The following is a 15,960-nucleotide window of genomic DNA, read 5'->3' as shown; positions in this document are numbered from 1 at the left end:
TTTTTTTTCGTTTGTCAGGGAGTTTTTCCAGCATTTTATACCGCCCATAAGATCACCAGACCTACTCTGTCATCTAACACTTTGTTTAGACATCCACGCTTCGCCTTTCGGGTCAAACTATAACACTTTTTAAAGGGACAGTAAAGAGAAAGGCGATTTTTCTCGTGTCAGTAAATTACTCTTTCACAATTGCAAAGTCACCACGCTTGCCGTCAGAATACGATTGGTAAGCGAGAAAACGTGGAAAAAGAAAATGTGGGTGGCGACGCCACCCTTAAATTCCGACACCAAACGCCGTGACGTCATAGATTGTGACGGCGTCTGCTAGGTCTCATGTAGTTCCTAATCAGTAAAAAACTGAGGTACATTGTCCTCAGAAGGGGACATATAGTCTTAACGTACCAAGTTTCAGAGCATTTCGTTGAACCAATTTCACCAAAATACGAAAAATACACTTTGGAATCCGTGACGTCACGCGCGGTAGTTTCGGCGCGAAACTTAAGAATGAGACTGTGACCTTGATTTTCTTCCGGTATTAATAAGTCCGTGATGATAAAATTAACGACATTAAAGTTCTCGGAGTACAATTTATCAATCTAAACAGATTCATTGCTTCACTCAAGTGTTCCCTTAAAGCCTGTACCCTTCACTCAAGTGTTCCCTTCCTTGACGCAGGAGGACATGTCCTCGCTGGCGGTGCGGCTCCTGCCTCGACTGGCCGCGGTGGCCGTGTGCCTGCTGTTCTGCTACGGCATCCTGTACCGGAACATGAATAGCGGCCGACACCGGCCCGACATGTCCTGGCTGCTGGCGCAGCAGAACCTGCGGCTACTCGTGCCCAACGACTCGCAGCCGCTGCTGTCCTCGCCGCGCGCCCCGTGTCCTCGCTTCCTGCTGGTCGTCATCTGCTCGGCCGTCGCTAACGGCGCCGCCCGGCGCGCCCTGCGTGACACTTGGCTGCGCGACGCTGCGTCTCCCGCCGTCCGCGCCTTCTTCCTGCTCGGCCGCACGGCGAACGCCTCGCTCCAGGAGCAGGTGCGCGCCGAGAGCGAGATGTTCGGCGACATCATACAGGTGAGATATCGGGTGGCGTGATTGACGTTGTGCCCGTTGAGATTGATGCAAAAATCGGTTATGGCCTTTCATGGGCATTTTTTAATGACTTCGCCGCAATACATTGAGTTATGCGGTGAAGCATACATTGTGTACTGAGGTGAAGGGAACTGAGGAGGAGCAGCATAAGCAATAAATTGCGAGTTTAGCCCGTTCCTAAACAGGCTGGCTACGCTGGAGAAAATGATTGAATGGAATAAAAAATGACGAAAGCACAGACTACTGAAAACGGGGAAAGCGCAAAAATCACAGCATATCCACGGGGTGAATGATGATGAGTGGGGCGAAGCTACGGAGGGAATCATCTGTAAACCGTGAAACTCTTCCGTGAAATGCGCCCAGTACATAATATAAAGAGTGTGAAACATCGTGTGTATATTAAACATCAAACTTTTATTGTACTGTTGGTTTACGTGGTCCCTTCATTATCACTTGTGATCGGTGAAATGCAAGGAAGAAGTCCGCTCCCGAGCGAAAGAGCGCCAAGAGCGACCGCATTCCCCGCTCGCCCTGTGCGAATTAAAGGCAAGGCTAGAGGGAAGACAGGACGCGCGTTCCACGACGCGAGGTCGGTAGCATGCCCAACAAAAGCCAACGGAACGCGATCGTGCAAGTGCTCCGGCTTCGCATCGCCTCATGGTTCCATTTAGCGTCCCAAAACCAAACATATTGCTCAAGGTGTGCCTTGCGTTTTTCGTAGAAATAATTTCTTATCATGTACATTAAGACGAAAAGTTGAAAGCTCACTAGAGTGTATCGCCCGCAAAGTATGTCTTTTAGTGTGATTTAAATCTCGTACGGCAGGGTCCTCGCGCCGTTGCCGGTCCACCTCGCCCGTTGACGATCGGGCGAGGTGGCTAAATACAACTACTACTACTACACTTTAAGAAAAACATCTGGCGTTCTTTCGTTCTGCTTTTACAAAACATCTGGCGTCTTTCGTTGGTTTATTTCATCAATCAACGGCGTTTTGAACAAAATTTTTATTGTTTAATCACGCACAGGAGAAATCTCACCAGGCACTACCTTGGAGGTAAACAATGGCTGCTAATGGCAATGAGAGACAGAAGAAGTCGGCTTTTAGCTAACACTTACACTTCTACTTCTACTAACGTTTCCTACTGGAACATGCCAATGGCTGCTAATGGGGAATGAGAGACAGAAGAATTCGGCTTTTAGTTAACGCGCACGCTGCGAATTTTTTATTGTTCAACAACGCACAGGAGAAATCTCCCACCGGCACCACCTTGGAGGTCAAAGCGTAAGACTTGTTACTCACTACTACGATCACGACGACTACGAGGGACGAACGGGTGCCGCCTTAAGGAGCTTCGCCCCTAAAAAGAAAAATAGAGCGAGAGAGAGAGAAATTACATGCTACGAATTAATATAGTGCAGTACGCGACACCCCACGAAGTCTGTCTCAATGTATGCTTGTCCGCAAGGAGTGCGACAACGCCTTCAGGACCTTCTGCGCTAAGGACGGCCATCGGGTACTGTCCGAAAATTCTTCTGACAAACGGCGATTGTCAGGTGGCCTTAAAGCGGCTGAAAATTATGCTCTGGGCGCACTGAAATTCATATAGCACAACTAAAGAGGGCTAATTGAGAAATTATGAGTCTAAAAAACATTTGTTAAGCAAGTAATGAGTATTTTTTGTGACATTGAAAAATGTAGATCTTTCTTGCTCTTCTTTTCTAACTCCGACAACTGCACACAATTATTGGGTCACGCCTTGATTCTCAAAGTACCAGCTACGTCAAGTTCATATTTTGAAGCCATTACTACCATCGCAAATCCCCCCCCCCCTCTCAATGCAACGTGATTATGTGGCCTCTGAAGGGGGGTCGAGTTCACGAAGGCGCACTCATTTCGCATCAGAATGCCTGACACGTCTACATGTGACCCTTGCGGTAATGAAGGGACTATGAACACGCCGTGTCTTCTGTGCTCGTTTGGACACCAGTAATACTCGCTCCGGATGTCACCAAACCGACTGCACTGGACACCGTTTTCAACAGCCAAAATTCTCGTACCATGGCCATGGGCGTCGATAGCGCAGAAGGCAACGAAGCCGTCGCTAGTGTACCTAAGGTCAACACGTGTCCGCGACGTATTGCATACCTGTGCCCATTCAATTGCATCGCTTTCTTCTGTTGTATCTCTCTTTTCGCCCCTTTATTCCTTCTCCCAGTGCAGGGTAGCAAACCAGACGTGCGTCTGGTTAACCCCTCAGACTGACCTTGCTTCTCTCACTCTCTGTTGGCCTTTCTTTTATGCAGCGGCCTGTCTCTCTGCCTTCCCCTCCTTTAAGCCTCCGTCCCTTCGCTGAGCTTCGCGCTAGCTGCCGTATTCATCTTTAATTGCAATCTGGCACATGCTTGCGGCATCAACATATTTAACGAATGGTTCTCCGCTGTCGCGAGTGTTCGAGGATTATCCGCATAGCGGCGTTATGCCTTTCCTAATGCCAACCGACATAACGCGTTCAACATGCAAACGACTGTGTAAGATAGCCTTGATACAAGTATTATTTCCTGACTGTGAACGCGTGTCGACTCGATTAAAAACAGAAAAAAAAAATTGGCCGCGTATCTGCGTGCTTCGCTGCAAATGTCGTCTAAAGACGATAGAAGATGCGCTGCGTGAGATATCAACGCCATCTGGCAATACGTCGGGAAACATGAATGCTGTGTTGCGGGTTGGTAGTCCCGGCGCAGCAGCAGGCAAGACCGGCAGGGACGCCAGCCAGCCCGAACACGCGGTTTGGCGCGAAGCGCCGAAGCAGAAGAAACGTCCGCACTCAATGAGTACTCTCCACACACTCTTTTATATTCACGTCGCCTGGGTAAAGCAGGAATGCCAGAGCGGCGCCCCATGGCACTCGTACAGTGCAATACTGAACTGAAACCGAAACAACAGTGAGCTCTCGCAGAGGGCACGGAGAAAGCCAAGTTTCGGCACAGTCGCATTTTCAGCGCAGCTTAAGAAACTAGGGTCTCTAAAATTACGTATCTATGTATTTTCTATTAAAGGAACACACCACCTAATACTTACCTAGTGATGTTGCGCCTCAGATATGCGTAATGTCTGCTTTTTGATCAACCATGTACACAAGTATGAACCTAGTGAGCCGTTCACGATGGCTGGCCCTTTTGCAAGTGGTTCAACTTTGGCCGAGTGGCTGAATCGAGGGACGTGCCGACAAACAGAAAGACAGACAGAAAGACAGACCAAAATTTCTGCGTTTAGGTTCCCCAAGAAAGACTATCGTCTTTAAAAGACATCTTACTCGAAAACTGCAGGTTTCATTCTGGAACTATACAGATACGTCTGCGCCCTCATAACACGGGCACGAAAATGGGCAAGTACTATATATGGACGGCACTTCTTGTGCATGCTCATTTTCGTGTCGAATTTATTTCCAGAAGAAAACTTCACGCTTTCCCTTCGCGAAGAGCTTGCCCTGTACATACACTTTGTTTGCTTCGCCTGCAGGCCGACTTCATGGACACGTACAACAACCTGACGGTCAAGTCGGTAGTGCTGCTCAAGTGGGTGGACAAGAACTGCCCGCGCTCGCGCTACGTTCTCAAGACGGACGACGACATGTACGTGAACGTGCAGAACCTGGTGAACCTGCTGCGTACCAAGGGCGGCAACCGGATGCTCCTGGGGTGCCTGATTCGAGGCGCGACTCCGGTGCGCGACTGGACCTCCAAGTGGTATGTGCCGCCGTTCGTGTACACGCACCACACCTACCCGGACTACCTGTCCGGTACCGGCTACGTCATGTCCGGCGACGTGGTGGGCCCGCTGTTCCGGGCGGCGCTCGACACGCCCTTCTTCTTCATGGAGGACATCTTCGTCACGGGGATGGTTGCCCAGAAGCTGGGCCTCAAGCCGGCCAACTCGAACGGCTTCAAGTTCTACAAGCGAAAGAACGATCCGTGCCAGTTTCGTCGTCTCATCACGGCGCACTTGATGACGCCCGGCGAATTGCGTGCCATGTGGACCAAGGTGCACGACACGACCATCAAGTGTTCCTGATGGTGACCGCAGGGCGCTCCCCGTCGTCGGGTGGCCCCTGAGAAGTCGCGACTACTGCCGCCGTCGCGAAGGCGGCGGCCGCGCTGAACAACGCGTCGGTTGTGTGAGAGAGCGAGAAGCTCGCGCAGCCCGGTTGTGAGCGGAGACGCCCTCGACAACTACGCCAGCACTGCCCGCATCAGTCGTCGTCCCGCACTTAGCACAGCGTCGGCGTTGCTTCAAGCCTATCGAGCCGTATTTGTTACCAGCGGCTGGCGGTTACCCGCAAGTTGGGTTCGTTGGAAAACGATGCCCCTGGTTCGTTAGTGTAAGAACGGGACTATCCTTTAGCGTAACCCTCCGACATCCGGTGGCCCAAGGTGCGCGTGCCGTGCCACCTTACTGCGGGGGCAATAATATTGTTAGGCGAGAAGTTTCGGCGCCTACCGTGCCATCGTTCGTAGCAGTCGCGTTTTGTTTGTTTCGCTCCCGAGTACGTTGTTTCTTAGGTACACATAGGATCGTATATATATGTATGCCGTTGATTTTTATTGGTTACAAATTAGGCGTTATTGCGAATTTAGGCCGTATTGAACAAAGTTGCCGTAGGCCATCACTGGTGCATTTTATTAAGAAGGAACGCCGCTACCGTGTGTCACAAGCATCGGCCGCGCTCCGCGCTTCCACAAAGGTGATTGCGGGCGATAGCAGTCAGCGATTGTGGCGGATTTGGTACTCACAGGTCATTTTTTTTTTTTTCGCTGTTGTGCGAAGGATTCGTGCGCACCCTCGTTTTCGGCTTCGTTGTGATGTCGCCTTTATATTGACGAACGGTGATGACATCGCCGATGTGATATAGCGAATCTAGTGGTACACACACACATACACACAATCGTGCGCGCACACATTCTCAAAGGAGAGGACACATACGCAAGCGGTAACGTACGTCCAGGTGGTGCTTCCAGGACGTACGTCCAGGTGGTCCATTGATGCCATAATGCGTTCTTCTGTCGAGGGGAGCCCCTTCCCGTGCGTGCAAGTCTTTAAGAAAACGAGTCACCCGTTTTTTTTTTTGTTGATTTCGTTGCGTACAGTGCAGTTCACTGTTAAAAAAAACGCGTGAGCGTAGAACAAGTGCCATTTTTATCCTCTGGCAAGCGCATTGAATGCAGTCAAACATCGGTATAACCAATGCGGACATAACAAACTGTCGGTTATAACGAAATGAGGAATAGTCTCGTCATTAATACAGCGTTACAAGTGTGCGTTTATAACGAATTTTCGGATATAACGAAATCATTTTCGTATTATATGCGATTTCTTTACGATGAGGATTGGCTTATACTGGCGTTGGCTTTGATGAAGTGGGTATGGAGGCCTCGGGGCTTTTCCGTACGCATGTGCAGTAAATTCACAGAGTGTATGCACTTCAACTTAGAACGCCAGCAAAGCTGAGCACTGTGGCGTTCAGTGTAACAGTGAACCGCGCTGTATTGTCGAGGTTATTCGGAAAACAGGAGACAAAGACCTTGCAGTGCTCGTGAGGACGGCTAGTGCTAATAGCGACCGTATACTCCAAGACGAACATTAAAAGAAACTCAAAGGAGAGGACGCCCGCGCAGAGTGCAGACGTGTTGGCCCTTGCGAAAAAGAACAAAGAAATGTTTAGGCTACATATGATTGTAATGCGTCGTTAAGACTCGTTTTATATGCATAGTGGATTCGTGCTCGCGGACAATAAATTTCGCAGTGTTGAGCCATCACACTGAACAAGTAAGTGTCTAATGAGACATAGAGTTGGTTGGAACACCCCTAAAAAAGTGTACGCTCTGCCCGAATCCATTGCCGTCCGACGAAACAAAACTTGCGTGGATGCTTCACCGCATCACGCTTTCTCATTCTCGTGTCGTCGAGCACTACTGCGTGTTTCAGATAGTCGAATTTTGTCGTACAAATCGAACGTTTGCATCGCTGGTTTTAAGAAGAAAACGTGAACGCCCCGACGTATTTACATCGGTACTCAGCTAAAGATAGCATTTTAGTCCAAAACGACAAAGTTTTGCATTCCAGTGACTAATATTTTCATTAGCAAATAGATAGTACTAGCGCTTCAAGAAAAAGAAAAAAAAAACATGTCTTGGCTCTCTTACGGATGTAAACGACATGCGCACTGGGTTTTGGTGAGCGGAGTTTATACGTATTTTTAGGTTAGTTCGTAACCGACAATAGGCACTCTTAATTGGACGATCAAATGCCGCAGTAAGCGTTAGGAGAACGTGCTACTTTCGGCCACAGTAGTATATAGATCTATAACGGTTCTTACCATAAGATGGCATCTGTCCGCCTTCATCGATTGCACTCCAGAAGGTTCATTTGTCCCTCGTCATGCCCTGCAAAGTCTCTCGTCTCGGAGCACCTTAGAAACCATCTGACACATCGCGTAACACATGCTTAGGGACAGATTAACCCTATGTTTTTCAAGTGCCATGACCCGATAATGCCCGTTGTGATCGAGCTGTCGAAGTCATTGGGCGAGGGGGAATGCGGGGTGAATTAAGGAGTGTACAGAAATTGTTTGTTGTACTTGAATATTTTTATTTCGTTTTTTTTTGTGTGTGTATGTCTTCGCGTACATGTCACTCCTAAGCGCCTGGAGTTGATGGTGTGGGTCTGTGACGAAGGGAGAAGACGCCAACGCTGCTTAGCAAATTTAGCGGCGCATTTATGTTCTCGTATTTTTTTTTTTTTCGACAGCATCGCTACCTCTTCTTTCCTTTGCCGCGTTGCAACCACACGGGCCTCACACGTTGGCCTGAGTTGTTTTTTTACGTTGTTCACACGTCACAGTGGCGGTGCGTATACTCAATGTATGCATTTCAGCGCGTCACGAATACTATAGTAGAAATGTTGTCTATGTCACACACAGCGCACCACCACGAAACGTTTGTACGTTGTTACGATAAAGATGCTAGAAGATTTTATATATACGAATGAAAACGGGGAACTCACAATTTTTTCGTCTCGTCTTTCCTTCTGCATGGCATACTGCCGCCTCGTCATACGCACGTGCGGCATATTCAAAAGATTGTATGCCTGAAACCGTGTCGCGTGCGACAAAACAGCTCACTTGCGCTGTCTGATCTTCCCGATACAAAGGTAAGTCCATTTCTAGCCCACGTGTTTCAACGCTGTCAATCGCTAAATTGGGTGCATTGCTGCTGATCCTAATGCTAATCGACATTGCTTCGATGATGTTTCTATGAAATATTTATGACTCTTCGTTTGAGTTCTGCGACTCCAACTTGCAATGCAGGAAGGACCAATGCAGGCTTTTACCGTGTCCATTTCTGAATGCCGATATACTCACTGCCATCTTTAATTTTTGCACATACCCGCCGTGGTGGTCTAATGATTATGGTGCTTGACCGCTGACCCGAAGGCCGCGGGTTCGAATCTCGGCCGCATTTCGATGGAGGCAAAATGATAGAGGCCGGTGTGCTGAGATTTAAATGCTCGTTAAAGAACCCCAGGTAGTCGAAATTTGCGGAGTTCTCTACTACGGCGTTTCTCATATTCATATCATGGTTTTGGGACATAAAGGTCAACATTATTAATTATTCCACATAATCAAAGTTCAAGAACTCTGTAACGCGTCCATCAGTTCGCATTATCTTACTTACGCGTTTACTTTGGCGTATAGACATTTTTTCTGTGTTGCGTAATTCGCTCGTTATTATTTTCTTTCTTTTGCATTGTAGCAACAGCTGTCGCCTTAAAGGGACACTAAAGAGCACAGCGACTTTTCTCGTATTAGTAAACTACTTTTTGACTATGCCAGAAACACCACGCTTGCTGCGAGAAGACGCTTAGTAAGCGAGTAATCGCCAAAAAGGAAAATGTGGGTGGCGACGCCATCTTGAAGCTTCCGCACCATTCGCCGTGACGTCACATATTTTGACGGCGCCTACTATGGCCTACCTAGTTCCTTAACGGTAAAAATGAAGTACACTGTGCTCTGAGAGAGCCATAGAGTTAACATACCAAGTTTGAGGAAATTTCGTTGAGCCAATGGCGCCAAAATACGATAAATACAGTTTGAAATTCGTGACGTCACGCGTGAAGATATTGGCGCGAGATTTAAAAATCAAACTTTGAACTTCATTTTCTCGTTTGTTAATGCACCTATGATGGTGAAATTAACGACATTATAGTTCTCAAAGTACAATTTATCAATCTAAACAGGTTCATTGTTTCTCTTTAGTGTTCCATTAAAGCAACTGTATGCGACAGTATCCGCTACGCGGCGTTGGCGTGGTACTGCCTCGATGCTCTTACCCTTTTAGGTTGGATCGAAGGTCTAGAGTCAACGTCCGCCGCGACAGTTTTTCCACGGGCCCTGGCGAACCGAGTCTTTCCAGCTGGCGGCGACATTAATCCAGCGAAGCTCGGGCCATTCGGATGAAATGCCGGGATTTTCCTTCGCCCTAGGTCAAAGACCGCATTTCCAGAATTAGAGTCTGCTCGGCTAGTTGGTCTACCATCGTTAACTGAATTTAGGGATAATTTCGTGCTTTCTTCTAAAAGCGCCCCTTCTCGTCTGTCGTGTGTTCTTGTGTGTGTCAATTTTTCACACATAATTTATAGTCGGGTACAACTTAAAAAGTCCGGAGAGGCCCCGCCCAGACGACTGAAGCGCGGCAGCCGATCGCCTCCGCGACTAAAGAAATAGTCCCGTTCCTGCACTCCACAATGTCCTCCGAAGGCGGGGTCACCGGCCGTCCGGCTCATGACGTCAGTCTGGAATGCACTCCCATTGGTGCAGGCTCGTGTGCATCCGCCTTCGAGGAAGAAATGCCGCGGACTTCTAAAGTTGTACCCGACTATAGATGGGTTGCACGCGACGTCATGGACGCAGTTTCTGAAAGGAACTGGGACTCCACAATGGCGGCTTCGATGGCAAACAAAAGTTGCGTCAATGTGAAAACGACGCGGCAGGAACTTCTCTGTGCGTGAATAATGAAAAAACCTGCATGTGATGTTTCGATGACATAAATGTGACATCGGAAACGTCGCGTCCCCACATGCTGGTGCTCCAACACGGCGCTTTCAGTGACGTCAGTGCAAGCCATCTATAGTTATGACTGCTCCTCTACTTAGAAATATCGGGAAGAATTCGAAATTATTGGGAAGAACACGCCGACACCGACACCAGAATTTCTGCGAAACGAGCTCTTTAACGCTATCGCGTTAATATTACACTATGAGTTGTTCATGCATTAGAACAAAGTGAAATGCATCACAACCAGTGTATGTTATCACTCTGCCTGGCGGATCCCTGTAGCTTACTTTTGTGAAGGTAAAAGCAGATTGCCACTTGATATATTCGGAAGTTACATTGCTTTTTAATGCAGATGTATGGAACCACGCCAAGCAGGTGCTTAAGGTTGGTTCACGTATACTTCCCTGTTAAAAGCACACGTTCTGGCCCTGCAGTATTTACCGCATCACGGTGTTTCAAGGTCACGTAATAACAACTTCTTGACGATTTCATATTATGGGGCGAGGTTAACTATGAAGTTGTTCTGTAGTGGTTAAAACAAGTTTTGGACAACGCGCACAGAAAGGAATGTCGCCGGCGCCTCAATGGGGCTAAAAATTTCTTACGCGTAGCGTGGTCATACGTATGCGAAGGTGACAGTATTACTTCTGTCGTGATAGTTAGGGAAAAGTTAAAACGATATCTAAGTACTGTAGAATACATATCGTAATAATATTATGGCTTCATGGTATAGGTTGAGCATCGAGAGGTAAATTACAGCCGAAGCTCCTTCCGGTGGAGCCATCGGAGGATCGGAGCCGTGCAGGCGAGCCTACCGCCTTCGCAAATAGCTCGTTATTGTGACGTCCTGTAGGGCAACACAAAGAGACGCGCTGGCGCGCTTTTTTTTTTTTTGTCATTCTTACTAGAAGCTCTTTCTGTGAACAGAGCCCAATATCTGTCATCGCAAAGGAGAACATAATAGGGAGCTTGAGAAGCGACGGCCATGCATCAGGCAGATGACAACCCATTGTCTATTTTTCTTGAGACGTCAGTCATTACTCTAGCTTGATGGATGGATTACTTGCTGGACCGGCGGTGGACTATGCAGAACACCTTTGCAAGATGCAACACGATATAGTCATAAACGAACCATGTTTAGCGACAGCGGCTACGCTTTAAATTCACAGGTTGTCGCGCACGTACTCTAAACGTTCCCCTACGACTCCGGTGGCTGACATCACTTCAGGTAGCCCCGCCACGGTGGTCTAGTGGTTATGGCGCTCGACTGCTGACCCGAAGGTCGCGGGATCGAATCCCGGCCGCGGCGGCCGCATTTTCGATGGAGGCGAAAATGTTTGAGGCCCGTGTACTTAGATTTAGGTGCACGTTAAAGAACCCCAGGTGGTCGAAATTTCCGGAGCCCTCCACTACGGCGTCTCTCATAATCATATCGTGGTTTTGGGACGTTAAACCCCAGATATTATTATTATCACTTCAGGTATAATTAGAGTTACTATAAAAGCTTCCCTTATAAAACCAGAGTTCCGCATCTCTTTCCAGCAGCCGTGCAGCGTGGTGAAGCCGGCGCTAAGGCACAGATGAGCACAGTGATTGTAGCGCCACCGTAGTTTAGCGCTTTATTCGATAACCAACATCCGGATTACTGCTTCCTAAATTAGTATGACTCGTTATTAGATGCGAAGCATCTGATGGCGGTGTTCAATCCGGTGGTGGTGGTGGTGTGCGGCGTGACCACCCCTACGGCGCATGCGCAAACCCTCTCCGCACACATCTTCTCCACCCCCTCTCCCACTTCCCCTCTCCCCTCCTCCTTGTCTTCTTCAAGGCTGGAAGAAGACAAGTCCACTTGTCGAGGGGTGCTCCTTCTACGTCTGCGGACTGGTAGTGCCTGGCCCGCGGCACGAATGCATTCCACGGGACGCTGCACATCAGCTGCGTGCAGCAGATGCGGAGAGACCGAAACACTCGAGCACATCATCTGCTCCTGCCCAGCGTTATCCGTCGAGCGACGCAGACTGGTGAGCCGCTACCAACATATTGGGCTACCAGCGACATCCGTGGAGGACATTCTCTTCCCTGCGCGGTCACCACTGCCAGCCCTGCGGGCTTTCCTGGAGTTTGCGGGACCCGCTAATCTCCATGATATTTAACCGAGATGCGCTGGCCTCCTTCCCGTGCCAGGGTGGAAGACCTCCTCTCCTAATACCCTAGCTACTCTCCTTCTCACTATCTCTCTCACTATCTCTCTCTCTCTATCTCTTTTAAGCCCACTCCCCCTCCCCATAAGGCGCTTAGCCGTGACCCCGATACGAGAGACAGAAAGAAGCGTCTTCTATTTCCTCATTTCTTCTACTTCTAATAACTTCAGCCCCGCATCCAAACCATCGATTCCACCTTGGTGTTTAATTCGTCCTGCAGTGCATCTCAGTGTACCAGGAATCAAGAAAAAATCTGATTTGTCATCGCCTGTCCTGAAACAGCTATCTCTGCTTCTACTGCACGAGAAATACACCGACCACATACATGTTTACACCGACGGCTCAACGACCATCCGTGATTCGTCCGGGGCAGTAGTTGTCCCAGCGAAAGGTGTAACTGTTAGCTTTAAGACCGACCACCCAACGACATCAACGGCTGCTGAACTGACAGCTCTTCGCGCTGCACTTTCTGTTATCAATCGCGAACAACCGCAGCGATGGTCAATTTTTAGTGACTCCAAAGCAGCCCTACAATCTCTCTTGTCAGCCCTACGGCGTGGACCATATGAACAACTGGTATTCGAGATAAGACACCTCATTCATACGTCATTCGAGAAGGGACACCAAGTGACATTTCAATGGTTGCCAAGTCACTGCGGCGTGCTTGGCAACGAACATGCCGATAATGCTGCTCGGTCAGCTTTGCAAGGAGACAAGGAAGAGGCTATACCGCTTTCAAGGTCTGATGCTGCTGCCATGCTTCAAAGGATCGCAAAGAATATTTCGCACTCAACACTGAATACGTCAAGAAGCCAAAACTACCGGCAACACCACCTAAACGAGTTGCGGCGACTTCAAATACCATGTGGACTCCGCCGAAGAGAGACCACTCTGCTATGCCGCTTATGGCTAAGAGTGGCTTTCACGAAGTCATATTCGTTTCGAATAGGGATGGCCGACAACGCTCTTTGCGACGCCTGCGGCACCGAGGAGACCTTGCAACATATCTTCTGCGACTGTCCTCGCTACGCTGCGCAGAGACGATCCCTGGTATTCGCTCTCGCTCATCTTCACAACAGACCGTTGACACTAGACACGATTCTCCAATGTCATCCTGATAACTCATCGAGAATACAAGCAACCAAGGCATTGCTCAAATTCCTAAGGACAACAGACTTACACGAGCGGCTGTAGACTTTTTAATGATGCCGCATACCGCACAAGACTGCCGCTCTGCGCTGTGACGTTATGTGTGTGCGTGTGTGTTCCCCTCTCTTTCTCTCTTTCTTTACTCTTCTTTCGATCTCCCCCATCCCTTCCCCCTGTACAGGGTAGCATACCGGTTATGCCAAACTGGTTAACATCCCTGTCTTTCCTCTCTCCCGTTTTCTTCCTTCCTATATTATATATGTCGGCTCGAGCACCCAGCCCCTGTTTACGGATTTTTTCATCGCAAGCGTCCATCTTCCCCTTCCTGCCGTTTATTTGGACTTTTTAAAGTAGCATATAGAGTAAGTCTAGCGTGCAACGAAAAGATACAGCGGTATGCGATGTGTCATCACACAACGGAACATTTGTCTTCGTTAAGAAGAAATTGAGCCATCAACACTGTTTATACGTACCAGTTTATAATCAAGTGGTTTTCGATTCTTACTTACAAAGCGAATAGAACACAGGCGCAGCGCAGGTAGACCACCAAAGCTCATGTTGCGACTACAAGAAGTCTGCAGACGTGAGCTGTGGCTTTCCTTGAAAACATTGGTTCGTTTAGCGCGCGAGGCAACGGATGGATGTATGCGGAACTCCGCTAACTCTGTCTGCTAGATTAACTCCAAGTACATTGCGCATGTAGCGCCATCTGTGCATGTAGCGCCAGTGCAAAACTCGACTGTGTGAATATGCTTTCAACCGTGCAATGACGGCAGTTTATCTGCCGTCATTGCCTGCGGAACGGTACGACTGTCGCCTGACAAATGCACCCTGATTGGGTGCGTGCATGTCGTGGGCTCCCATTTAAGCTGTAAGGAAGGTGACAAAGCGCAGGCACAGAATGATGCGAGAAGATGTGATTTCTGTTTGCCTCAACGCTTCCAGAAGGATGTCTCCTGAATCAAGCGCGGCGTTCTCAAATGAACGGTAAGTTTCCAATTTATTCAGCGGCAATCGTTCGGCAACAATTCCGCTCAAGTGCACATATCTCTGGACCTCGCACTGACCCGGCCAGCGAGCTTCTCCATTCCACCATTGCCTGGACTATCGAACGTCAGTGCGCTTACTGTTATCGCGTGTGTACAGCAACGCGCCATATAACTAGGATAAAAAAACAAACAAACAAGATGCACCGCGAGTGGATTTAACATTGGCAGTAACTACCCGTTTTATTTTCAAAAACTCCGCACTTGGCAATACAGGAAACAAACAAAACGACACGCATTTATTGATTACAACTATCAGTGAACGTATATCTTCGCGGCCATTGACGCTCAGTGAGCCATATGGAACAAAGGTATGCAGGTAATTAAAAAAAAAAGAAAAAAACAGGCCGCATTAAGAAAACGTTGATGTTGCGGTTCGTGACAATGCAAATGTACTACACGTAAAACATGCGTTAGCGAGAAGGCGCAAATTAAGCAACTGGGACAAATGCTGAATGTCGGCCTGGAAGACTCGTCATACAAATGCTTGCGTATGCAGCAAGAACAGATTACGTGTGCCTACTGACACACGTAAAGTAGAATAGCTAGTTTGACAAAAAGCGTGGAACGAAAATTGAGGAATCCGGCAGTAAATTACCGTTTCTTGTAAACGCCTTGAATAGGACGCGTAAATGTGTAGTTGCAGCCTGTCAGAGAGGCTTTCGTCGAACGAAAGCCTCGAGAAAGCTGAATTTTATCGAAAATTACCTTACGAACATTCAAGTATGCAGAGGTGCACGCTCATACGCGTACCAGTGACGGGCTTAACGCTGCTTTTAAGTCCACGCGGCGCGGGTGTGTGGAGAATCGGAAAATCGGTACATGTTTCGAGAACACTTGTGGGCACATTGCGCTCTATATGATACAATTATGCGAAAAAAGCCGACGGCAACCGCGGTATCTATCACATATTCATACGCGCGGCATCTAGCGCATATGCGTAAGGGGAGAAGACGCATGAATAGCAAATTCAGGTTCCACAGAAAAAAAAAGATCAATTGCCCTGTACTGTGTAAGAATGCGGGGGCACCATAAACACGTACAAGCTGCGCATGATGAATGGTAGAGGCGAAATGAACCATATTTTAGTATATATCACAGCCGCCCGTCTCTCTTCTTTTTATTTTTTGAGCATGCATGGTTCAGGTAAAGAGCGGCGTCCATTTCACAAAAAGCAATTACGCTAGAATTGCTCGTAAGATAGAATTTGTGATAATGCTGATGCCAGAAATATCATCAGCGAAGGAAAGTGCCCAATGACGAGGAGCATTTACTTAAGAAGGTTCAGCCCCGGAAGAGTAGGCCGTATTTGCTGCTGCTGCTTCTTGTGTAAAGTACAGTACTCATGAATTGTAACAGGAC

General features: G+C 48.3%; 1 protein-coding gene across 1 annotated transcript; it reads left to right on the top strand.

Moving 5' to 3' along the window:
- The first annotated feature begins 671 nt into the window (after nt 1–671).
- LOC119394043 (beta-1,3-galactosyltransferase 1) lies at nt 672–6,072 on the top strand. The gene is made up of 2 exons (XM_037661256.2): nt 672–1,074; nt 4,613–6,072. Exons 1-2 carry the CDS (start codon nt 682–684, stop codon nt 5,162–5,164), a joined length of 945 nt encoding a protein of 314 aa, XP_037517184.1. The 5' UTR covers nt 672–681; the 3' UTR covers nt 5,165–6,072.
- The last annotated feature ends 9,888 nt before the right edge of the window (nt 6,073–15,960 follow it).

The sequence above is a fragment of the Rhipicephalus sanguineus genome, chromosome 5, assembly GCF_013339695.2.
Source record: "Rhipicephalus sanguineus isolate Rsan-2018 chromosome 5, BIME_Rsan_1.4, whole genome shotgun sequence".
NCBI classification, from domain to species: Eukaryota; Metazoa; Arthropoda; class Arachnida; order Ixodida; family Ixodidae; genus Rhipicephalus; species Rhipicephalus sanguineus.
Note: the sequence above shows the minus strand (reverse complement) of the source record. Positions and strands in the feature narration are given on the sequence as shown.